This window comes from Venturia canescens, chromosome 4 (genome assembly GCF_019457755.1).
Source record: "Venturia canescens isolate UGA chromosome 4, ASM1945775v1, whole genome shotgun sequence".
NCBI classification, from domain to species: Eukaryota; Metazoa; Arthropoda; class Insecta; order Hymenoptera; family Ichneumonidae; genus Venturia; species Venturia canescens.
The window spans coordinates 5,551,130-5,575,568 of NC_057424.1; the positions used below are offsets into that span (position 1 = coordinate 5,551,130).

The 24,439-nt window shown below is 44.0% G+C and overlaps 3 protein-coding genes and 1 non-coding gene across 19 annotated transcripts in view; 1 reads left to right on the top strand and 3 right to left on the bottom strand.

Moving 5' to 3' along the window:
* KrT95D (phosphofurin acidic cluster sorting protein KrT95D) overlaps positions 1-3,448 on the bottom strand; it is a 12,527-nt gene extending 9,079 nt beyond the window's left edge. For 6 of the 7 annotated variants that reach the window (XM_043417615.1, XM_043417610.1, XM_043417614.1 and 3 more), the window contains exons 1-4: positions 3,313-3,448; positions 1,259-1,562; positions 199-486; positions 15-114 (exon numbers count right to left, since the gene is read on the bottom strand). In XM_043417615.1, coding sequence (XP_043273550.1) covers positions 15-114; positions 199-486; positions 1,259-1,562; positions 3,313-3,422 — 802 coding nt within the window. In that variant the 5' untranslated portion in view covers positions 3,423-3,448. Of the gene's footprint in view, positions 1-14; positions 115-198; positions 487-1,258; positions 1,563-3,074; positions 3,209-3,312 lie in introns of those variants that run through there. The other variant, XM_043417613.1, reaches the window with a different exon arrangement.
* LOC122409789 (inversin) overlaps positions 1-23,906 on the top strand; it is a 25,170-nt gene extending 1,264 nt beyond the window's left edge. Inside the window, exons 2-13 of one of the 7 annotated variants that reach the window (XM_043417585.1) lie at positions 3,807-3,942; positions 12,396-12,761; positions 12,851-13,185; positions 15,770-16,046; positions 16,787-17,035; positions 17,129-17,556; positions 18,032-19,002; positions 19,682-20,980; positions 21,123-21,199; positions 21,702-21,856; positions 22,059-22,138; positions 23,024-23,906. In XM_043417585.1, coding sequence (XP_043273520.1) covers positions 12,505-12,761; positions 12,851-13,185; positions 15,770-16,046; positions 16,787-17,035; positions 17,129-17,556; positions 18,032-19,002; positions 19,682-20,980; positions 21,123-21,199; positions 21,702-21,856; positions 22,059-22,138; positions 23,024-23,239 — 4,344 coding nt within the window. In that variant the 5' untranslated portion in view covers positions 3,807-3,942; positions 12,396-12,504 and the 3' untranslated portion in view covers positions 23,240-23,906. Of the gene's footprint in view, positions 1-3,806; positions 3,943-8,658; positions 9,746-12,395; positions 12,762-12,850; positions 13,186-15,769; positions 16,047-16,786; positions 17,036-17,128; positions 17,557-18,031; positions 19,003-19,681; positions 20,981-21,122; positions 21,200-21,671; positions 21,857-22,045; positions 22,139-23,023 lie in introns of those variants that run through there. The other 6 variants (XM_043417589.1, XM_043417590.1, XM_043417587.1 and 3 more) reach the window with 6 other exon arrangements.
* Yif1 (Yip1d-interacting factor 1) lies at positions 4,074-7,456 on the bottom strand. Of its 4 annotated transcripts, none has more exons than XM_043417650.1 (5): positions 6,393-7,401; positions 6,201-6,305; positions 5,832-5,941; positions 5,379-5,759; positions 4,074-4,954 (listed from the first exon to the last, which is right to left on the bottom strand). In XM_043417650.1, exons 2-5 carry the CDS (start codon positions 6,229-6,231, stop codon positions 4,424-4,426), a joined length of 1,053 nt encoding a protein of 350 aa, XP_043273585.1. In that variant the 5' UTR covers positions 6,232-6,305; positions 6,393-7,401; the 3' UTR covers positions 4,074-4,423. The 4 variants fall into 4 exon arrangements, with proteins under 4 accessions (XP_043273585.1, XP_043273583.1, XP_043273584.1 ...); XM_043417648.1 differs by having other exon boundaries at positions 6,201-6,318; positions 6,391-7,401; XM_043417649.1 differs by having other exon boundaries at positions 6,389-7,401.
* On the bottom strand, positions 6,958-7,029 carry TRNAC-GCA (transfer RNA cysteine (anticodon GCA)). Its single transcript has one exon. It is a non-coding gene; the product is annotated as a tRNA-Cys (tRNA).
* Positions 23,907-24,439: the final 533 nt, after the last annotated feature.

A 24,439-nucleotide genomic window follows, 5' to 3' on the forward strand; every position in this document is an offset into this window, starting at 1 on the left:
CATGGATTATTTACCCGACAACTTTTGTCCGATTTCTTCCTGATCGTGCTCCAATTCCTCCGACACCCTGAAGCGCTTGAGGAGAGCAATAAATTTTTGTTTCAAATTTCTTTGCTGAAAAATACAATAAAACATCGGAGATTGAGAATAAAATAGGAGATTCCTGAAGTGAAAAAACGACATTGCCGATGGACGTACTCTCGCGTTCGTTGGTATTTTTCCTCGGCTTTTTCGCCTGTGAACTTCGAGGGTCGGCTCGCTGTCGCTTCCCTCCGCTTCGCCCTCGGAACTGAACTCTTCCTCCTCGTCGCTGAATTCCGGACACAGTCTTTCGCTGGGATCGTTGGCCAGCCTCTTATCGTGGTCGACCGGTTGAGAACTCAATGCGACAACGCTTACGCGAGCCAAAACGACCGAGTGACCGCCGTACTTCTCGGCCTTGTCCGAAATCAGCTCGAGCTCGACGTCCATCTGCTTTTGCAGTACCTGCCGATCAATTGTATATTCGACATTGAGCTCGTTCTTCTAACGAGAAAATTATCAATTAAGTCTTTCACGAACCCGAGCTCTCTACAAAAAATTCATTTTCATTAACAGTAAAGTACAAGTACGTGCGAATAAATTGGCCAGATTTCAGGTCAGGTTATCGAACATTTAATGAAGAATTAAAATTTCAAAAATCATAAAATTTATACGCGAGCTTACGGAGATTCCATCATCATCACATTTCTATTAAATAATTCATACACTGAATATCTCTAAATTCCTGATACAAACTGTCTCACGGATGGAAAAAAATTTAAGGCATCCATAGCGACGATAAAAATAAAGGGTTACCGAATCCTTAAAAGAGATATTAAGAGGATGGATCAGTCGGTATATCGCAACCATGAGTGCCGAGATAGATAGTTGCAAATTTCGAAATCGAAATTCTTTGGACACAGTTTGACCGATTAAAAAAAGGCTCCGTCAGTCGATTTTTGCCATCGGTCTGCGTAGGCTGACAGAGCCTTTTTTTAATCGATCAAAGAATTTCGTGTCAAAGAATTTCGATTTCGAAAATTCCAAGCGAGGCTAGTCGACTGATTCATACTCTTAACGATAAAAGTTGGAAAAATGGGAGAAGCAGAAACTTTTCCAACAAACAGCGACTTCTCGGAGTTTAGGAAGCAGTCGAAATTTCGAGGGCCCTGGTTTGCGAGACCAAAAAATACGGTCCTGCGAAAGGAATACCTTAACGACTAAACTCATCGCTTACCTGTGCCATGTTTATGACACCCTCGGCGAGCGTTTTGTACCCGAGCATCGTACGATTTTTGTATCTTTTTCGTCTTTGCAATAAAACGAGAAGTTTATTCCCGTCACGTTTGAGAAAGTGAGGATACTGGAGTGCGAATTGGAGCTCCAATTCCGTGTCGAGCATCCCGCCGGAGGGTACCGCCATCTCGTTCGATCTCAAAGTCCTCTTGGAGCTCTGCATTTTTACGGCGATGCTTATCGAGGCGAGGTCCGAGCCCAGCGGTCGAAGTATCACGAGCCTTGAGAGGGTCAGTGAGCACAGCCTGTGGAACGAAATTATTTATTTTTAGTACCGAATATATTGTTCGTGACGGCAGGTGTGCATTCGACGTCTTCGATCGCACGTTAAATAAGAGACAAAAACAACGAATGTTACAAAACGAGACTTGACAAAAAAGCGATTTCGCAAGGGAACAGTTTTCTAAGTATCAGCGACAGAGACTCGTGGATTTATGCACGCGGTATAGAAAGTGACGTGAGAGGCGCGTGCGGCTCCGAGGTGTCTCGCCGCCGTTTATATCGCGGCGCAGGGGTCCGAACCTTCGCTTTCTGCATTCACCTATACATTTCGGTACAAACCCGTAACAACCGCAAGGATATTCTGCCACCCTGTTGCTAAAATAAAATAAACAAATAGAAATCGATATTTCGTAGTACGCTAGTGTAACCACAGAGGCGCGGGTTGCGTTGAAAAAATAAAAAGAGAGAAATAGTGCACCACTCTTCTCCGTGTGTCGAAGAAGCATTTTTCAATGTTAGTCAAAATCGGTCGGGCTTGGACGGAGAGGGACGAGCGTTGAAAAGAGAAAACAAGAGTTTCGTCTCTCTCTCTCTCTCTCTCTTTCGCTCGGTGCACAACGTACGCGCGCTTGTCCCGGCGGCCAAGTTCATTCGAGCAGGGAACAAGGTCGTGCCGCTGTCCCGCCCCGACTTGGAATCTTTGATCGACTTTGTTTCGGAAATGTCAGTTTGAGCGGTGTGCGATTAAAGCCTGTCAATCGCGGCAATCCCTCAGTGATTTTCATCCTATCCTTAACATAGCTGTACAGATCAAACGAAAGATTTCGACTAATTCCCGAAGCATGTTTGGGTTCAATTCTTTCATACGGCGCGTTTTCCCTGTACCTTTGTTTTCATCCATCCACAAAGCGACATTGTTGCTCACGAGTAAATCATTCGTCACGATCTTATCTCTGTACAACAAAGTACGTGGAGATCCCATCATTTCGAGAATGGAACGTCGAGTAGGCAGAAGGAAGGAGAGAGAGAGAGAGAGAGAGAGAGAGAGAGAGATGAGACATTCAGGTACAAATGCGTCATGTATCTCTGCGAGAGATAAGCACGAAACGATTTTTTTTATTGACAAAAAGAATGTAAAAAAGTGTGAATTGAAGAGCGATAAAATTGGTTGAGTACGAGGCATGTCCGAGAGGGAAATATTGATACGAAATCAGAACGAGGCAAAGGATTCGTTTGTTTCAGATCTGTCAAAGCTAAACGATTGACAAGCGAGAACGAGGAATCCGATGATTCGTTCTCTTAGCGACTACTCGCGCGCGTTTACACCACTGTTACACCGCCAGGGGGACTTGGCGGACTCCCCTTCTGTCCCGCCCGTGTCACCAACAATTTGGCTTCTCTCGAATTGTTTATTTGAATGAATATTAATCTTCGTATAATTAGGTCGAATTGTTCGGACTAAAGAGAACATGATTTGTGAGGCCGATGTCACGATCGCATTATAAAACACGCCACGAGAACAAATTATCTCTAACCTGTTGTTGGCGGCACGAAAAAGAAAACAAAACGCAACGAGCAGTGTCACTGGGAGCGGGAGCGTAGAGAGAACGACGCCGCAGAGACTATACATATCACCACAATTTCACGTTAACATGTGTCTCCTGACGGCGGGACGATTTGCGTTACCCAGACGACACAGAAAACGTCAAATTTCTCTAATTATTATCACCCGTAGGCCACCGAACGAATCTCCAATTATACTCTTTCTGGTACCTGGGTATACAATTCGGTGGGGTTCCGTCGACTTCCCAGGTGGCAAAGAGCTTCATTGGTACAGGCCGGTTAACCGCTGGAGCCGTCGTCACCCTCATACGTTCCGCCATTTTTCGTTTTTATCGATAACCACCCCCGCCCGCTCACCCACCGTCCTTCCCGTCAACCCACCGACCGTGATCCAACCGAAACTGACCGTCTCTCTACTCCTTCGTTTTACCGAGTCTCGCGACAAACTAAAAACTAAACTGATCACGAACACGAAGAACGTCAAGTAGACGACGCTTGACTCTCGCAATTGGAGATCGACGGTTGCGCTCTCTCGCGGCGTTTATGTCTCACACTAGACCCTACCCTGGCCGATCATTTCATTCCGTTTCGAGATTTCAAGTGTATATTTTGAAATAAAATTAAAGTTTTTGAGACTAATGTAATAATTGTAACAATTTTTTCTCTATGATCACGTTTTTGATATGTTTATAAACATTTTTCAGTGCGGAGTTCTCGCAGTGCGATTTCAAATGAAAGTTACAATTCGGAATACGAATATAAATTCAAAAGGCAAAGTAGGGAACCTCTTGTGACGTGACGTAGTGGATTATTCCGAGGCAACCTCTCTACCTGTCGTTGGTAAGCGTCCTAAAATATCATCGACTCGAAATATTTTTCGAATAAAAATCGCACATAACAATTTGTAAAGGTACATTTTGACGAGGAAATTTTTTCGATTCGATACATCGAATATTGATCAAAAAAGGAAATGATTCTTTTTTTCTTTATTATTAAATTGTTTCGTTTTTATTTATTATTAATTTGGTAATAAATTATCGACATCAGCGATTTTGAGTACGAATGTTTTGATCTCGTACATTCGTACGAGTTATCCTCGATGTATGGCCATTGACAGTCATCCATTTGTAAGCTCGGTGAATAACAATTTGTGATGTAACGATGGTCATTGAAACAAAGCAACCGAGCGTAAATTGATGTACAATTGAGAAATGCGCATTACCGTTCGTCGTCAATCTTTCTTTTTCGTGCTCTCGTGAAAAAAAAAAGAAAGCACGTTTTGATCGTAAGAGAAACGAGGTCTGCTCCGCGATCTTTAAATCTATATAAGATGATAGGACAACCACCACATGAGCAGCGGTTGAATGAAAGCAACGAAAAGTATAAAGTAGAGCCTCCTTTTGTTGCCCGATGCCGTGTAAGAAGTGTGACCCTCCGGGACGACTCGGAGTTTCAATGATCGGGTTAGGAAGGTCGCCAGTGATACACCATAGTAACAAAGAACAGCGTAGTAACCGATCCTTCGAAAAACGAGGGAAAAAAGAAGAGCGGCGTTTATGCCGACGTATTTGTAGCCGCAATAAGCCAAAAGATCGAGACTCGTCAAACTCGTCTCGATATTCATAACGTATAGCGTGATCCAGTGTACTAGTAGCTCTACGAAGCCCCACGCGAGAGCTGTACTCGCAAGAATGCCCAAATGCTCCGGACTGAAACGTTCCTGCATACCCAGCGAAAGGGCGGCCATTACGACGTACGTCAGAAATGCCATGGTCGGAATGTACATGTCCGGAGCGTTTCTCTCGTACCTCGGCTGCAACGGACCATCCTGCTCGTACTTGACTGACCAATCCTGTTTTTTCATTAAATATTTAAACATTCATTATTTCAATTCCGACTTATGTGTTTGTTAATGAGAATCGTCAAATCGATTTTACTTCGAAATTCATAATGAAAATTACGTTCATTTCTTTCAACTGCTTGTTAAGAACTGTCAAATGGAACTTAATTTAAAAGTCACTGTGAGAATTACTGGTGTGTTGATTTAAACATGACTTATTATAGGCAAATACACTGTTACTTCACAACTTTCAAACTGACATTCGGAATATGCGACTTATTCCATGAAACTTTTTTCTAACGAACGCAGTATTCCTTTTTCATCATAATCTCATCTTGTGTCAATCAGATATTCCGAATTTCAGCTTGTTCCCGCATTGCTGCGATTTCTGTGGCATTTTTATACTAAAATTCTTTCCATATTCTGGAGAACTCACTTTATGGGTGAACGGAAGAAAAAGCATTGCCAGTTTGACAAAAACATAATCGGTGTCGACAGCAAAGTAATATTTTATAGCTGATACAGGCACATATTTTTCTAGCTGTTGTTTGCTCGAGCCAACCAGAGCGTTTCCGTACTGCAGAGCCATGTTAGTTACAATGGGTTCGGCTAGCAGAGTACTAGCAAATTGTTGACTCGAATAGCCATCCGCACGCCGAGGCTCATAGGGGGATGCCGATTGCATCGGCTCAAACCCATATCGAGGAGGTATTGGCGGAGATTGTGGTTGTTGTTGATGCGGTGTTGATTGTTGTTGTTGCTGCGGTATTTCAAAGCTATATTCGGGCATTGGCATCCCAGGCATATTGGTAGGTACCTATTTAATCGTACAACCACAGATAGGGTATAAAAATAGTAGTTTCCTTGACACATTCGCTCAAGATGTTACCTGCTGATTGTATGTGTAAGCTGGCTGCTGTGGCAGCTGCTGTTGCTGAGACGGAGGTGATGCAGGACTGGACAGCCCTGTCGAAGGATCCAGTATCCTCTTTGGCTTTCCTATCGGAGTGAAAAATACCGAAATGAAATTTTCATTTTATATACTCGAAAAATAATGCAATTATCGGTTTTGATGGTAACGAAAAACTCTGCTAACCTAAAACATATTTTTAACCTATAAAAGTGTTGTCTCAGAAAATGCGACAAGTGCAATTCAACCAGCTTGAAATTTCCCATACTCACGAATGATAATTGGAAAATATGAATACAAATATGGAAACGAAAGAACTTCCGAAAAAATCGGTATGCGGTAGCCTACCTCTCCTAGCTCCCGAATGATTGTAGTTCATGTTCAGCTACGTCGAAAATGACAGACCGATCAATCAAATAAATCCAACTTTCAGCACGATCGTCGAGTCCGAATCTAAGTGAGAAAACTACCGATAATCTTATTATTTGCGTGTTTCGACAGTTTCGTAAAAGTGAAAAACAACTCGAGCCACACACACACACGTAGCCATTTCCTTTATTACTCCTCTTTGCTTTGCTCTTTCTTCTTCCGTCCACCAGACTATCCTCCGATATTTCTAATCCCCATCACCCAATCGTTTTCGTCGTGAAATTTGTCCGCGCGATGCCCGTGTCCTCGAGCTGCCGACTGTCGATGATGCGACGACCACCGCATACCACGTTATATATTTGCTCGAGTTTCTCCTACGCGACGCTCTCGGCGCTAGGCGTTGGTGTTTGTTTCGATCACCATTGAGAGCCACACCGTGCACCGTGTGAAAATAATATAGTGGCAAGTGGCAAATAATAAGTAAATGACTCACCGCCTCTTATTTACTTTTTACGAAATCAATGAAGAAAGCAGAATAACGATAAATCGTCCATTTTATCCTGCTCCTTCTTTCTTCTTATTCGGGGAAAATTGCACTTATTGTTCAAAAATATTAAAAAACGCAATGAAAAATAAATATTTTGACAGTTCATTTTCGCCTCGTAAATGTTTTGAACTGAAAAATCATGTCGACAAGAAAAAAACGCAAGTTCGACGAGAAAAATGTAACTCTCTGAGGGGGCACCCGGGTTTGAACCGGGGACCTCTCGATCTGCAGTCGAATGCTCTACCACTGAGCTATACCCCCAGTTGCATCGTAAAGGAGGTGTTTAATACTTGAAGAAAAATTCTGTCATAAGCGTTTCGCTCAAACCAATGTCCAAAATTTCAGCAATTCATTCCATCAATTATTGAGATTCAAATTTCCTCGAGGTTTTACTCGTTCGCTAAAAACGTATTGCAGCGAGCATAATCGATCCAGTAGCAATTCGTTCTCGTTGCTCATGGCCTGCCCAGTGGTTGATCTATCGCTGCGTCCTCATAACAAATCCTTCGGGCTGACCTCAATAATATTTCTCGGAATTTTACACATCAGACTATGATTGGAAGGGAGCAATTTTTTTTCGGTAAATCATCGAATTCACTCGATCGAGTTTTCATTTCGTGACTCCTGCAAGACTCTAAAACTCGGGTTGGAAACGACCTTAATTTTCTATGCAAAAACTCTTTTCCACTGACTTTGAAGGTGCGTAGCGTGCGCGGAAAGTTGCCCATTTTTCAACGGTACTCGCTGTCCTGCGCTCGTGCGGAAAAACTCTTGCGTGTTCACAGCTCGTTTAAGGGCTTAGGAGCGGGCCACAAAAGCGTGATTTTCTTGATTTTTTTTCGACAGGAAAATAAACATTTATCGAAAAACTGTGAACGACATTCATTGGTACACATGTTCGTGTACTTGTACAATTTTTTTCATCAAAAAATTTCTCAAAATGGCGCGACTCCAGCTGTATTACAGAAGCACCTTTTTTTTTTAGTTGTGGCAGTGAACACGATAACTAAAAAACTATTAATCCGATCCATACCAAATTTATACCGCTTACTTATTGTAATAATAGCTTGGGCCTGGGCGAAGGATTTGTGAAAATTTTGATTTCAAAGAAAATGGCGACAGTTTTAACAAAAAAATCATCTTTTGGGGTGCTAATTTTTCGGTTTTTTTCTTATAATTTTTTTTCCAACAAAATATGAAATCCTTCGTCCAGGCGTCCAGGCCGTATATGCTGGCCTTCTGACATTCTGTATGAAAAAAAATTTTGCTCGCAGTTCTACGTACATAATTCCGAGTCCATATTCGCCCCAATTCGTCGCTCGCCTCATTCGCAAAACTTCATTGAGAGCTTCCGTTGTCGAATATCGACAGAACGCGGTTTCATCTTACGCCATTATCTCCCATATCATAGGCTCTTCGGGGTCTTCGGAATCGAGCAGATCGAAGTTAAAAATCTGTATTTTGAAGCGTTTTCATTCGAAAAATTCGTAATCAGCTGAGATCTTACACAGAGAGACTTTTATAGCAAAAATTATTATGTTTTTATGGTAACGTCGGACCACATCGATATTATAATAATAATCGCTACAGAGTGTGTCAAATCTTGCTAAAATTTGGGGAACCATTAGCACAGTTCATATAATAAATAACGCGCTGTGCTATATAAAAAATCGAACACCGAGCAGCGAATTTTGATAAAAAACATAGTAAATAATGAAATGATTTGATGAAAATTCAGGAGATAACATAGCAGTCGTTTTTCCGTGCTATACCAAAAATTGCATATAAAATTGCTCAATAAGATAGCAAAATTCATGCGCCCTGTACCCATTATACGAGGCGTTGCGAGTATATAAACATGAAAATTAACCAGTGGTACATAGTAAAATTTCAAGCGCATTTGTCCAGTTCAATTAACCAATTTTTAACATTTCGCCAAAGAGACACGAGTGACATTCGGATATCGATATATCGTTCGATGTGAAAATGTCGCAGACCTAAATTTAGCCTGTCGTACATAGTTAAATTTGAGAGAACTGTTTTCGGCATGAAAATGACTACGCACTTTGGTGAAACGTAATAGAATGGCGATATAGAACAGTAGCGCTGCTACAAAACATAGCAAATTTTTCTAGCAAATTCATCCGCGAAATATTCGTACAAAAGTCTCTCTCCGTGTACAGCGCGTCCGGGTGTTCGCTAGCGAAGGTTGTCGCGGCTCGGCGAATTTTGAAAGTTAACGCATTTTTCCGCAGTACAGAGTTGCAGGTTTGTTGGATCATTGCGCGATTTTGCCTGGACGCAGAACTGCAAAGTCGTCTTCTAACCACGAATAACGAAAGTTTTCAGTTATAAAAAGATGACGCCTTCGCGAACTATTTTCAAGCGTTTTTATAAAAAAAACTCGTCGTCACAGTGTGCACCGCTTCGCTCGAATGGAATTCGCTCGATTGGAAGCGCTTTCGAAAACGCGCTTTTTCAAACGCCTCATCGTCGCGCCCTTTGCGTGGCCTCTTCGAGCCCTCGCGCGTCGTCGCTTTTCATCACGCTAATTCTTCCTCGGCGATGAAGCAAGCATATAAGAAAAGGTACGCGCGACGCACGCCCAGGCTGGTCGCGCTTCGCGGTATCCAATAGCAACGTTCGCCCTTAAGCGAACAACGCGCGGCAACCCCCCGTTCGATGATTAGCTACTGGCGCGAATAGTGACCAGTGCCCGTCCCGATTCCGGGCACGCCTGATACCGTGCGAGGCAGTACCACGGGGCTGCTTTTTCGTGGCTGCCCGGGGGTTTTCTCGCGGGGCCGATTTGCAGAGGAGGCGATCGAACGCTTTGATAAAAAGGAGGCGTAATTATTTCGGAGATGGCTCGCTCTCTTTCGCGCGGGGTCAGACGTTCGAAGGATTTTTGGCGAGTGCGGGAGACGATTTGGAAATGAAATTATCACCGAAGACAGTGGAGAAGACCGAAGTTTCGGTAAGTTTTAAATCCTTTGGCTCTTTTTTCTTTTTAAACCCTTTTTTCTTTTTAATCGATGAAATATATTAATGAATTAAGAAAAAGCACTCGACTCGGGAGTGCTGATGTGAAGAAAATGTAAAGAAATTACGACACGCGCGCTCGAGCCCCGAGAAAAATACGAGCCCAACGCAGACACGTGGTTTCGATTTTCGTTTTTCGAATGGCGCGTCTATGCGCTAATCTTTCGATCGCGTACACGCGATTCAAACCCTGAAGCAAAGTGAACGGAGGGTGCCCGATGTTTGGTTCAGAGCCGCGGCGAGGGAGCGTTCCTGCTCGCGGGGCGGGACGAGCGGCCCGGCAGAAGCGTAGGTGTCTGCTCGTTATCGCGAGGAAAATCGAACTTGTCGCGTAGGTACGACGACGTACGAGTACTTGTTGGCACTGCTCGCTCTGCATGCTCTCCGCGGAAGGCTCTCGTTCCGAGGGATAACAAGTCCGGAGTCGTAGCACGAATGTCAAATATTTGGGGGGAGGAAATTTCATGAAATTTTCATTCCGTGGCTGCCCTGAAACAGTGTGCTGCAAGAACAATTCGCTGCTGAATGTCTTCGAAGACGTTCCGCTTTATTGCTCCCTCGCTTTCTTCATCGCGCCTTTTCCTCCCTCCGCGTGCATGATTGAGAGCGTGCAATGGCGAGAACTGTAAATCGATTCGAGCATCTTTTGAGGTCATATCGCTCGGGCGAGTAAGCGAGAGGTGTGGGAAAAGAGGAGACTCGTGATAGCGTGACGAGTGACGGGCAGCAGCCCGACGGAGCTTCGAGAACGCGGACACTCGTGTTTGAGAAGCTTGTAAATAATGCACATACGCCTCCGAAACTTGGCGGAATCGCGCGGGAGAATGCATCGCGCAGCGAAAAGGGCCTGACGAACGCCGTCATTCGACAATAGTTCATAGGAAATAAAGCCAAGAAAAGGCTTTTTATGAGACTCTGATTTGACTACGTAGATGCACAATTCTTCGTCAATTATTTGTTATCGTCGCGGTGTTGCTGCTTGCTGGAAAAAACCGATTCGCTTTGTACAGTGAGAGGAATGCAGTACTTTTCAATAATTTTTTCAAGAAAATGTTAGAATGTCTCAAAGTTTCGAACAGCTAAAATCTCAAGTTTATAAAATTCGAATGACGGTATATGGAGACAGATCAACTCGACTTCGACAAAAGGACTAGTAAAATATCGTTTTTCCGAAAATTCGCGAGCATCGCTCTTTCGATTAATAAATTTACTACAATAATCAGCGATACTGTGAATATTCACAGCTTCGATTAGAATATAATAATAACGAATGACTAAATATTACTGAGGTTGAAATACTGAAAGACCCAAAAGTCGAACGATCAAAGTAGAGAAATGCAACGGAACTCAAAAGGCACACGCGTCTCACTCTTACTCCGATTTGAAACGCTTTCGCCTTTTCGAGGCATCGCACTATTCTGCATATCTAAGTTTTGTAGGCTCGAAAAATTTAATTTCTTGTCAATTCTCAATTGAACATCATGTTCAATTCTGTCTGTTAAAATTGCTTTCGAAATGAAAACTATCCAAGTATATATTTTCGAGTTGATACGAATTCAAAGAAGGAATATTCGATTCTCCGCCGGCCTCGTTTTCTCCGTGCGCTTTATCAAGTTTTCGTTACTTTGAATAAGAGCGAATTATTCCTTTCCGCGATGCCTGCGAATCCTTATGAAACTTATTTCCTCAGAGATTATAATAGTTCGATCGTAATCGAAAAGTTGATAAAGTCCGAACAAAGTTTGTTCCGTACTAACTCGAAAGGCGCTCCGCGCATATTTTATTTCTTTAACGAATCTGTCTTCGAGCCCCCAAGTTTTCCAGGATGAAGCCTTTGTATAGGTAAGCATCTAGGAATATACAGGTCACATCCGTCTTGAATCGCGGTGTCTGAGAAGCTTCCGTGAGGAAAGCACGTTTCGTTCGTTCTCGACCGGCGCATTCGAACGTTTCAGTTTCCTTTAATTCTAGGCAGCGTGTGCACGCAGTGAAAGCCGGAAAGATCGAGTGGCGCGAGGCTGTAAAACAAAGTTTTTCTGTCCTTTTCCTTTTTCCAGCGGTCAAGCTCGCGAGTAATGCCGCGCGGCGTGTAATCACGTGCAAGCTCGACCTTGTCGCGGCGGGAGCAAGATCGGGCTCTGCTCGCGCGCATATAGCGAGGACGCTCGCTTTGTTTTCGTCCGTTGGCGAGTCCGAGTGTTGTGGGCGAGCGTTTCTATGGCAGCTTCGAATCCCCTACTCTTTCTCCTTATCAAGAACGTCTCGAGTGAGCCGCTGGTCGATCCTCCTCTCGCGAGAGGCACGTGGTCAGTGAGTATAACGGAGTTCCACTTTCGGCCGGATCTCGCGATCGTAATAAAGCGAATCCCCTCGTCGGTGTGTTTCACCCTCGTTCTTTGGGAGCCTCCCCCGCGCGGGAGATCGTCCCAGATCTCTCGGGGAGCGAGGCGGCGAGGAACCGGGTCAGTCGAGAAATGATTTTCGACAGAGTCGCGTCCATGGAAATAGAGTCGTCGTACACGTTGACGAATAGGGAGAGGACATTATTGTAAATAATCGTTGGTGAGATTGAATTTTAATATCAGTTTTCAGCAAAAGTCCCGAGGACCTTTCGTGGCGCGAAGAATCCGCTGCCGTACGAAAAATACGATGCGGTGCTAGTTCGGCGGATATCGTCGCGTCGCGACGGTGGGTATGGACGCGAGGACACCGCCGATCCCATCTAAAAATCCGGAGAGAGAGCGAGAATCTCGGAGGGAGCGGGGCAAGAGCCCGGAGCCTGTAAGCCTGCCGCCGTTGACGCCCTTTTTACCATCGAAATCCAACGGGTATCCGCATCAGCGACAATACCAAAGTTCCAGGCAGCTCGTTCCGCCCGGGGCCTCGTGCTGGACGGGCGGAGTACCCCGGGTTTCGAGGGACCGAGAAAATCGGACAACGAGACCGTACAGGCACCCTGACACCTTTTTTTTATCGCTAATAAACTTCTTCCTTCCGCGATAGCAACAGAAGAGAAGAACAAAATAAACTGTGATTGCAGGGTTCTCGAGATCGGAGCGACGCCGCTGATGCACGCTTGTCAACAGGGCGACAGATCTCGAGTTGTTAAGCTTCTGAAGGAACAGCCGGAAACCCTCGGCTACAGGGATCGAACGTTGCGCAGCGCTCTTCATTATTGCATGGACGCCGGTACCGGCGGGGCGCTCGCTGTCACAGCCCCGGAGCTCGTCAACGCTCCGGATGCTGAGGGACACACGCCGCTTCATCTCGCCGTTATCGCTGGGGACGCTCGTCTCGTCGCCGTCCTACTGGCCAACGGCGCCAACGTCAATGCCAAGGATTCTGAGGGACACGGGGTTCTCCACTGGGCCACCGGTGAGAGCCTATTATTTCTTTTCCCTTCGCTTTTTTTTAAAGAACACAAACTATTTTGCCTCGACATGCGTGCGAGCAACGTTTGACTATTTAAAACTCCAAATTTAATACATCGAATGAAACGACGTCAACTACTCCGAGATTCGGATTCCTGCATCTCAATTGGCTCACCTCTCAACTACGTTCTTATAAATTTTATGAAATATTGCATTCAAAAGGGTTTATAGTGAAAAAATTCATCATGCATTCGGTACTTCGAGCACTTGTGACCAGGAAAACTTATGGTAAAAAAACATAAAAACCCCCGACCGAAAACTCCTTCACTCAAGGAGCTCCGGTACAGTCGATACAATGTTGCCATGCTGAAAGTTCACAATTTTATCAAATCTCGTCATCACATTCTTTAAGGAGTTTCGGTACAGGCAATACAATGTTGCCATGCTAAACCATGCTAAAAACATAAAAAATTTCAAAAAGTTTAGAATTTTATAAAATTTGGTGAACATATTCTTTAGTGCCAAATTTGGCAATAAAAATTTTTTAAGATTTTTCTTCTACACAGTTATCGAGTAATTGATCACTAAAGTTCACGTGTATAAGCATAGCGTTTTCATATATATAGGTATACATTCCGGGCATAAGAAATCTGCTTTAATGCGTAATTACTCGATAACTAAGTAGAAGAAAATTTTGAAAAAAATTGTGTTTTTGCACTTGATGTTGAACAACATTATCACCAAGTTTGATCAATTTCTTAATATTTAGACTTTTGTACCGAAACTCCTTAATACCAAACTCAACGATACATACTTTTTTTAGATTTTTCTTCTACATAATTATCGAGTAATTAAACACTGCAACTACGTAGAAAAAAATTTCGAAAAAATGCTGCTTTTCCACTGTGTTGAAGAACGTTATCACCAAATTTTGTCATTTCCTTAACATTCATTAAGGAGTTTCGGAACAGACGATACAATGTTGCCATACTAAACCATGCTAAAAACATTAAAAATTTCAAAAAGTTCAGAATTTAATAAAATTTTCTGAACATATTATTTAGTGCCAAATTTAACAATACAAATTTTTTAAGATTTTTCTTCTACACAGTTATCGGTTAATTGATCACTGAAGTTGACGTGTATAAGCATAGCGTTTCCATATATATAGGTATACATTCCGGGCATAAGAAATCTGCTTTAATGCGTAATTACTCGATAACTAGGTAGAAGAAAATTTTGAAAAAAATTGTCTTTTCCCCTTGATGTTGAAGAACATTATCACCAAATTTCATCAATTTCTTAATATTTTGACTTCTGTACCGAAACTCCTTAACATGTACCGAAACTCCTTAAGAAAATAGTAATAAATTAAAAAAAAAAGTCTATCCCTAATTAAATCTAATTGAATAAAGATAAGAATTCAATTATCGAATAAAAAGGATAAGAAGCAAAGATCTTTACTTCTTAACTTCCTTATGCAATGATTTGATTCGATACAATCCCGACAACTATCTTATTTCAGACTTTTTAAATTTTATTACTATTTTCTCAAGTGAACGAGTTTTTTCACTCGGGAGTTTGTATGTTTTGTCGAAACATTTTGTTTATTTCGCACTTTTAATAGTTTATCTTTTTTTTTTTTAAAAATTGGCAGTGTCAACTCGACACTGGGCAACTCACCATCGCATTGTTCCCGGATATCTTTAAAATATAATGAAGAGTCGACAGTGTTGTCGCTGTCCGGTTGGGACCCTACCTTGAAAGCTAAATGAACGAAAATGTTCGCGATGAATCTTGACGTACTACAAATAAAAACACTGTCCGGAATCTATACAAAGTTATGGAAAAAATTGGTCAATTATCACCGATTTTGAGAAAACTGGCGACAAAGTAATATTTCCCCACCCATTGATCGCAGTGAAACGCGCAATTGACTATCGTCTTTTTGCCCTACGGACAGTCGGGAGTTATAAAAAGTGATAATTTCTCTTCTGACTGAAACTATGCATCTCAATATTCCACAGGATCTCATTGATTTTTGGTTTTCCGATTTTTCAAAATATCGGAAAAACACACACTTTAGCGTGTTCGCTCTACGCGAGTCGTGTTAAAAGTTAAAAATGGTATATAATTTTGAGAGCTTGTATCTTGATGATCTATGAAGTTGAAATTTCGGAGCAAATTTCACTGAAACGTGCTGGTAAATCCATTTTAGTTGAAATATAAAGATATTCAATCCCAGAGTAAGATTTTCTTTTTTCAATGTAGCACCCGAAAGAATCTCGAGATTCGTCGAGTCCCCTCACTCTTCGACGCGGGCGTACATCGAATAAGGAATAATAAAAATCGTTTCTTGAGATCTCGAGGTTAGAGCGCGCTCGTTCGGACAAAGGTCAGTGGGTCGCTCGGGGCGGTGAATCACGCGACAAGCTCGTTCCGTTTTTGCTCGTTGCCGCGGCTCCTCGAAGTGGATTATGTTCGAAAAATTAATTCCATCGATTGAAGGGAATGCATGTGAACACGCACGAGTACAATTATGGAGTAAAATAGCGTACCGTTTACGGATTGCATTAATGCGAAAACAGTTTGCGGCGAGGCGGAATGCGTGAGGCTCGTCCTGGCCGCGGGAGCTCGTCCCTCGAGCCCCGATTTCCGAGGTGGTTCGCCGTTGCACTACGCGGCTCAGTGCTGCGGCGCGGCCTGCACCACCCGACTCTCCGTTCCGACCAAACTTGGCCTCGAAATACTTCGGACTCTCCTCGAATTCGGTGCCGACGTCAATGCTCGGGACGAAGATGGACGACAACCGATTCTCTGGGCCGCGAGCGCCGGGAGCGTTGAGGCTGTTCTCGCTCTCGCAAGGTATTTTTTTCCGTAGTTACCGTTTCCTTCATCATCGTTTGTCAATGCGGCGAAATATTAGCGCGACATTGAAATATCGACATGAATTTTTAGACTGAAAAACTTGCTTTCCCAACATTTCCTTGTTTTACAGACTTAACGTTAGATTGTCGTTGTAAACGCAAATTTTTCGTGCACCCGATTCGTCGTTATAAGAAAAAAAAAAAAAAAAAAAACTAATATGATCGAGTCTGATTAGACAACCTCGTTAACGGACACATAAAAACAAGGTTATAGGAGTTTAAGGTATTCTTTTCACGAACCCGAATATTCTACAAATAACTGATTTTAAATGACAGTTAAGTAGAAGTGCATGCGAATAGATTGGCCAAATTTCAGGTCACGTTATCGAACATTTGATAAAGAATGAAAAACTTGGAAAAATGGTAAAATTAATACGGTAGCTGATCGAGATTTCATCATCAGCACAATTTTATACAACAATTTATGTACTAAATGATTCTTAATTCCTGAATATACAAACCGTCACACAGATAGAAAAAAATGTAAAGAATCCATATATAGAGCGACGATAAAAATAGACGAAAAATGGCATAGAAGCAGAAGCCTTTCTTGTACAACCACGATTTCTCAGAGATTAAGAATCAGTCGAAATTTCGAGTGCCCCAATTCGTACTACCAAAAAATACGTTGATGCGAAAGGCATGCCTTAAAATTAATCTCGACAACGGAATTAACAGAGCCGGAGGTTCGGCCGCTGCAGGGGCGACTGACAAGGACGGGTTGACAGCTTTGCATTGCGCGGCCTCTCGAGGTCACGCTCGTTGCGTCGAAGCTCTCGTAAATCTTTGCGGTTGTGATCCCGATCACGTCGACGACAACGGTTGCTCGGCTCTTCACTACGCGGCCACCCTCGGGCACGCGGACGCGACCGCTCTCCTCCTCAGGCTCGGTGCCGACCCGAACCGTCGAGATCGAAAAGGTCGAACGTGAGTACGAGGAGTTTCTCCTATACCTGCATGTATTAAATTCAACGCTTTGTACGGACGATGAGACAAAACGGTATCGCCCAACTCCGGCAGACCGGCGCTGTGCGCAGCGGCGAAGGGTCGGCTCGAGACGCTCAAAATCCTTGCCCAGCATGGCGGCTCCCTCCAGGCTCGTACCGTCCGAGGCACCGGTCTCGCCCACGAGGCCGTTCTCTCCGGATGCACCGATCTCATCGAGTGGCTCGCCAAAAAACGACCGAGCGTTCTCGACCTCACCACTCAGGACGGTAAGACACCGCTCCACGTCGCCGCTCTTCACGGCTCTCTCGACGTGTGCAAAGTTCTACTCGATCACGGAGCGAGAGTCAACGCCGTTTTGCGCACGAGTAAAAACGGCCCCATGACGCCCCTCGACGCTGCGCTCTATCGCGGGCATCGCGACTGTGCCAAACTCATTCAGATGCACGGTGGAACGACCGCTCGGCGACTTGGAACCCGCAACGAAACTTCACCCATTCGAGGTTCTCATTTTACTCCTTTTTGCATCACTATTCGAGAAATCATTGTTGATTCGATAGAAAAAATATCTCGAGTCGAAATACAATGTTCTCGGTCAGGATCAGTGTCCAGTTAAATTTTGTTTATTTCACGTGAATAATCGAGTAAACTGCTCCGGAGGGTCACGAAAAAAAATGGATTTTTGTTGAACTCTCAACAGTCATGAATTTTCGTTTTGGCCCAGTTTGACGTTTCTTTTTAAACTAGTATTTTTAGTGTCGTTTTTTGTGCTTCTTTTTAATTGTGGTTCTAACGAATTCTGTCGAATATTTGAGAGTCGATTTTCAACCAAATCCTGACCAACGAACTATTAGTTTTTCAATAAACGCGAAAGCTCGGTATTCCAAGTTGACTTTTGTAGGCGAAGCTGTCGATATACTTCGAGACATTGAACGAACTCCGGGAGCGAAATATCTAAATTGTTTGAAATGAGCGCAGGGTTCGCCGCTCAATTGAGCGTGAAGCGCGAGGACTCGAGCACCGAAGAGACGAGCGGTGGTTCGGGTCGTCGGCACCAGGCTTTCGAGACATATATTATTTCTCCGGACGGAGAGCGGACGGTCGAACAGAGACGTCGGCGAGAGCGCGAGGCTGAGGCTGTCGGCGGGGAAGCAGGAGCGTCGCGAACGACACTCGAGAATCGTCGGGACAGCGGGAGTTTCAGCGAGGAGGAAATCACGGTCGGGGAGTCGTCCAGACGGTGCTGTAGACGGCGACGTCATCACTGTTGCCATCGTCGTCGCCGGCGACGTCCTCGGCGTGCCGATCTGCACGAGGCCCGCGCCGATTGTGACAGACGAGCAAAGAGCGAATCGTCGAGGTACGAGGACAAGAAGAAACGGGAGTACGGTGAGTCCTGGAGCGATGCGAACGAGTATTCGAGCGAGGAGGAGAGAAAGGAGAAAGGAGAGAAGGAGAGAAAAGCTGCTCGGTCGAGAGTACCGGGCGACGGAAACACCAAGTCGAAGGATGGAAGGGGCGAGCTCACGGACGACGGGACGGATACCGAAGACGAGAGCGTCAGCGACGACAGTCTCGAGGTGGTCGTGGTTGTGAAAAAATCGTTAGAAAAAACGTCCGAAAAGATTCAGATAACGGGAAACAAGTCGAAAACCCCTCGGGAAACTTCGAAAGAGACGAGAGTTAGAGAGGAGACGAGACGGTCCAGAAGAAGACGAAGATCGAGGGGACGAGGTCGAGGGGAAAGCGTCGAGCGAATCGGAGCTGAAGCTGGCCCGGAAAGAGGGCCTACGGGGGAGAGAATCGTCGAGAACGAGAATGAGGAAGAAGACCGGAAACTCGGGGAAGACGCTACTGACTCGACGAGCCCGGAAACGGTCGAGAGGGTTACCGTTACCGCGCTCGTTCACAAGGACGAAGCACCCGACACGCCTGAGGAACACGAAGGGGTAGGGCTCGATATATGTCTATTAACCAAATTGTAGAACGGACGATATTTCAATATTTTTTAAGTTGCAATATCAGATTGGAGAAAAATAAGTAACTTGAAATTCTCATTTCCGATCGACTATTTAGCAGATTACGCCTTTAATCGAATATTCCTTCTTTCAAGACGGTACGAACGTCAAAAGTTCATATTTTCCAATTCAAAATGGAGAGCAGTTGTTTTATAGGCGGACCGGAAAATAGAGTATAGGAAAAAATCGAAAGCGGATTTCCCGAACCTATAAAACTTGGATTTGCAATAATAGCGCGACGGGGCTCGGAAAGTCAAAATATGGCGATGTTTGAAATTGGAGATTCAACTTTTTGATCTTTCAGGATTTCAACCTCAGCAATATCTACATTGTTGCGATTGTAGTAAATTTATGAATCGAAACGAGTGATAGTCAAATTTTCGGAAAAACTATATTTTAGACGTCGTTCCACGGGCTATTGTTACATTCGATTTTCGACGTAAACGTGCTGCTTCGAACCTTCAAGTTTCTACTTTATTTATTTTCGACATTAAAAGCTCAAGTCGAATTGATCTGTCTCCGCGTTATCATTCGAATTAAATGAGAACTCGAGATTCGAGCTCTTCGAAATTTTAATAATTCTAACATTTTTTCCCCACCCCACGAAAAGCGTGTAGCCACTCCGGCAACATCGGTACAAGCTGATAGAGAAGAAGAAGAGACCCATCGGGCTTCGGGGACAGAAATTGAAGAAGCGAAGAACGCAGAGACTTTGGAGCGTTTGGAAAGCGGTTCTGGGGCCGAAGAGTTTGCGAGTCCTGGAACACCGAGTCCGAGGATCGCTCAGGAAAACGTTGTCGAACAAGCTGGCAACGGAGCCGCTCAGTCCACAACGGAGACGACGACGACGACGACGACGACGACGACGACGTCGACGTCGACGTCCAGTCCAAGCAGGAGTGAGAAGGAAAAGATTGAAAAGATAGAAGAGGATGAGTCTGGAAGTAACGGTCGTTCGAGCCCCAGCAACGAGGCAAGTGTCCTCCAAGTCGTGAAGCAACACGAAGAAATGCCAGCTCGTCTCGAAGCGAATGACAGCATCGTCGTAGCGCCTGAAGAAACAGAAACGTCGAACCTCGATCAAGCAGAATCAGCTGGTGTAAACGGTGAAAATTTGACGGATGATCGTGAAGAAATAGCTGATAACGATATCGACGAAAGAAGGGAGAGCGAAAGCGCGTACGAATCGACCGACGCTAAATTGCCTTCGACAGGGTCGAACTCGGGGAAATCTTCGCGAAGCGAGACTCGTTCGCGGCCATCAACGGGCAAGAAAACGAGCAGCGGCGAGGCTCCGACCGACGGAAGCGCCATCGTCGCCGTTATCGAAAGTCCCGAGTGGGACGACGAGGAGATTGAGAAAGAAATAATCCAGGCTTCGACCACGGGAGCAGAGGAGAGTGCCCATGGAGAAACGGATCCCGACGATTCTCCCAGAGTTTTCCGCGTTCTCCGGAGCCCCTCGGAGAACCGAGAGGAGGAAGAGAGACCCGGGGGCTTATCGTCGTCGAGAAAATCAGCCGGAACGATTAAAAGCAAAGATTCGATGTCCCAGCCTCTGCAGACGTCAGCCCAAAGGCGAGTGGCATCTCGAGGACAAAGCGGGGGCAGCGCGGACAGCGAGGTCCGCGGAGCTCGCGGAAAACAGCGCAGGGACAGCGCTGGTCGAGACAGCGGCATCGAACCGAGCCCTCGCGTCTCCAAAATCCCTACCAGAACCACGAAACCTCGATATTGCCCCAACACCGACAAACAACGAGCCCTCAACATGGAAACTATCACCAGGGACGTTCAAATCAGTCTTAGACGTTATCACCTCGAAAGGAAAATTTTCTTCCAACTGATGGAGCTCAAGAGACTTCAAATACGACACGGAAGAGCCAACGAACACGTTCTGGTTAAACGTCAGGTGAGTAAACTCGAAACGAAATATCGAAGGCTGCTGTTGCGTCTAAATAATCGAATAATCGAATAACAACTCTTCTTCATATTATACTCTTTCGAAACTTTATCTGTGCTTTTACTGAAGAATTTCTTCTTTGTTTTTATAGGTGGAATCGTTCCACAGAGCCGGCATGTCGGGTCCGGCCCTCGGAGTCGCCAAATATGATCAAGCTCTCACGTTCAGGTTTTTATCCGAATCACAATAATTATACGATTTTCAAGCTAACGTGTCACCGGTGACATTTTAAGGATGCGGAAAATAAGGATTCGATCGAAAATTCACGAAAATTTCAACTGTCTAAAACTTGTAAATTCCTTTTTTTTCGTTTCGCCATTTTTCTATAATAAAACTTGATTTTTCAGTTTTTTAAATAATTGTAATCGATTAGTAAGGATTTGCTAACCCTAAAAAGTCTCTCGTTGTAAGATCAATATTCCACATCTTCATGGATGAAATAAAAACGTTTTGAAAAGTCCGAGTGCGCAAGTTTGCACAGCGTCTGGCGAGTCTGTGTCTATACGTGTTAATAATCAAGTGGAATAAAAATTCTCGAGAGAAAGTAATCAAATATCAGTCGAGTCGAATTGAATTTTCTGAAATAAAAAAATCTCACTTTAAAAATGTTTTTTATTTATAGAATTTTTTAACTTCTCAGTGATTCCAGCGCCGGATGATTAATTTTCAGAGACTTCGAGGCTTTTTTGTACGAACAACTGAGGCGACTCCAGCGTCGTCCAGCGACGCCAGACTTTTGCACCGAGGCAAAGCAGTGCACTCGGAAGACTCACCGCTGTCACCATGCAACGAGCGCGTACACTTCGCTCCCAATTTACACTTATCGTAAGTTGTTTTTGTCAATTTACCGGAAGATTTTTGCCGTGCGCCCGTCGCCAGTCCCGCAAAGTCTCGTTATTATTTTGTACCGAGATTGGCGAGGGCCGCGAGGGCACCAATCTCCATCGGGATCTATAATTTTCAGGCATTCGCATTAGTTTTACCGGTGAACCGATCTCCGTAGCTTGATCGTAGATTATAATTGCAGTGGGTGGAGGAGGTGGTGCTCAAGATCGGGAGGAGGCTCTTCTTCCGAGGATTGAGAATCGGGGAAGGGGTCGGATGACGGTACTCGCCTCAATTTAACCGCATTAATTCATTTTTTCTCCTCTTTCTACATATTTCCCTTTCTCCTTGCCTCGCCTGCGTTCAAAATCAGCGGCAGGGAAGTGAAGGAAGAGGAGGAGAAAGATTAGAGAAGAAATATATATCGAGGATTTTGTCAGCGCATATTGAGCCTAAAATTCTTGTTAATCCTTTGAGGCATGAATTCTCTTGGATCTAGACTAAAAATGTGAATAATCTACGCGGTGGAATTCAGCTGGTACTACTTTTAAGGTAGTTCACGTACGAAACGATTTTCTTAAGAAAATCATGAAAATGGGCGGAAATTATGAAAACGCGAGGAAAAGTAGACGATAAGATCGAAGTATATAACGAAGGTTTGGAAATAAATTCGAGACGATTGTCTTATACTGGTGATAAAATTATATTGCGTTAAAGATCGAACGAAATTGGTAACGAGTGTCGCTTATTTCGCGGCATTTCGTTTCTTCTTGGCTCTCGGCCCACTCCCGTCATAGCCTTTTGCCTTTTTATTAATACTTTTTTCTTTATCCATTTCCCGTTGTGTTTTTTGTCATAAAAAACTGTATTATTTCAGCCGATTAATTAACTGCTTTTTGTTATTTCATTTGCCAAGAGATAAGTTGAAAAAATTGATTTACAATTTCGAATGAATTCGGAGAGTAAAAAATCGATTCAATTTAGACATCCATAAAATACGATCCTTTGGGCATGATCTGCCTTAATTTCAATCTCAAAATCAATAGAATGAAAAACACTTGGAAAAGCGTCGGTTCGAACGTGGCTCAAGGGATTAACTGCAAGAAGAAAAAGCAGTGAAGAATGCTCAAAAATTCATAATAATATTGACGTTGAATTGAAAAACAGGTTAAAGTGACGAGGGGAGAAGAAAAACGTGTGATCGCCCTCCCCACGGAAAAGTTGGACCGTACGAAGCGCTATTTCGTGACGTTCACGGTGAGCAGAGGTGAGCGCGAAAACGGGCAGACGTTGTCGTCGTCGTCGTCGTCGTCCTCCGTATCTTTGGAAGGCACGACGAAGCCGTCGCGGCGAAGCACTCAGAGGAACGCCAAGAGCGTTTGAATCTTCGTATCTCCGCGATATTTCACTGATGGTTCGTCGGTAAATTATAGAAAAAGAAGAAAAAAAAAGAACAACTGCCCAAAAGCATTTTCGTCCTCCGTGTCGAGCGACCTTCGACACTCAGCCACGCAGCAGAGCCAGAAATAAATGATTCTAGTTTCGAGGCTTTCACGACCAACAGCGTAACGAAAGTTTGGTAACGGTAATACCGGAAGCTGAAAAGCTTTGACAAGAAAAACTGGATATTTTCTATCTCCGAACGAGGACCATTTTGCTGCTTGCACGTACAAATATGAGGAGGGAAATCTTTTTTAGAAATTACTCCGTCCCCCCAAAACATTCCATCGTCTCTCCGTCATTTTTCCCTACTAAAATTCGTTTCGGAGTAAAGCAATTTTTAAGTACTGCTCCAAAAATCTTTCAGGTCAGACGTGAGCATGTTTTTCGTTGAAACTTATTCACACGAGTAATGAAACGATGCTGCCACTGTGATTTTTGAAGAAGCTTTCTCTCCGTCACGTCTCGTCCACTTCATTTGTCTTTTATGTGTACCAACGAACAAGCTATCACATTCATGGATAGTCATCGATAAAAAATATATATAAATATATACATATAGACTGTAACATATTTGAGAACGTTAATAAATATTCTGGCATGATCGAGACTCGTGTGCGCTGGTGACGTCGTCGCTATTCCCGTATCTCGAATTCACTTTTAAAGACAAACTGTGCAGCATCGTCATCGTCGTCGATAAATCGACCACTGTTTGCGCTACGATTAAAACTGTTTTGCTATTAATAAGTGAAACTGAAAGGAGCTACGTCCCGAGCAACGCGGACGGAGCGAATTTTTTCGTGAGAAAGCCCCTCGTTAGGATGAGTCTCGTTTTAACGGAAGTCTAACGATTAATACATGTCCGAATGTAATGGAACTCCACGACTTCCCAATGAGGTACAACCAAATTTTTCAAAACTCTGCTCCAATCTTCGAATCGAGTGCTATTCGCGTGGGCTTACAACGGCGGTGTGTCTATATGCGATGTTTTATTTTCGCTATTTCTCTCTCTCTCTCTCTCTCCCTTCATTTTATTGGTACACTTTCTTTCTCTGGTTTATCGATTTTTTCGTGCATGACGTAGCGGTCCGACGACGCCGAGCTCGATACACGTCGAATCTCTTTATACGCGTAAAAACTTGA

Excerpts from the sequence above, each read along its gene's own strand:
- Yif1 (XM_043417650.1), bottom strand. The coding sequence starts at position 6,231 with ATGAACTACAATCATTCGGGAGCTAGGAGAG. Across the intron at positions 5,942-6,200 it reads TCATTCGGGAGCTAGGAGAG|GAAAGCCAAAGAGGATACTG; the intron begins GTAGGCTACCGC and ends TCACTCCGATAG. Across the intron at positions 5,760-5,831 it reads CTTACACATACAATCAGCAG|GTACCTACCAATATGCCTGG; the intron begins GTAACATCTTGA and ends ACGATTAAATAG.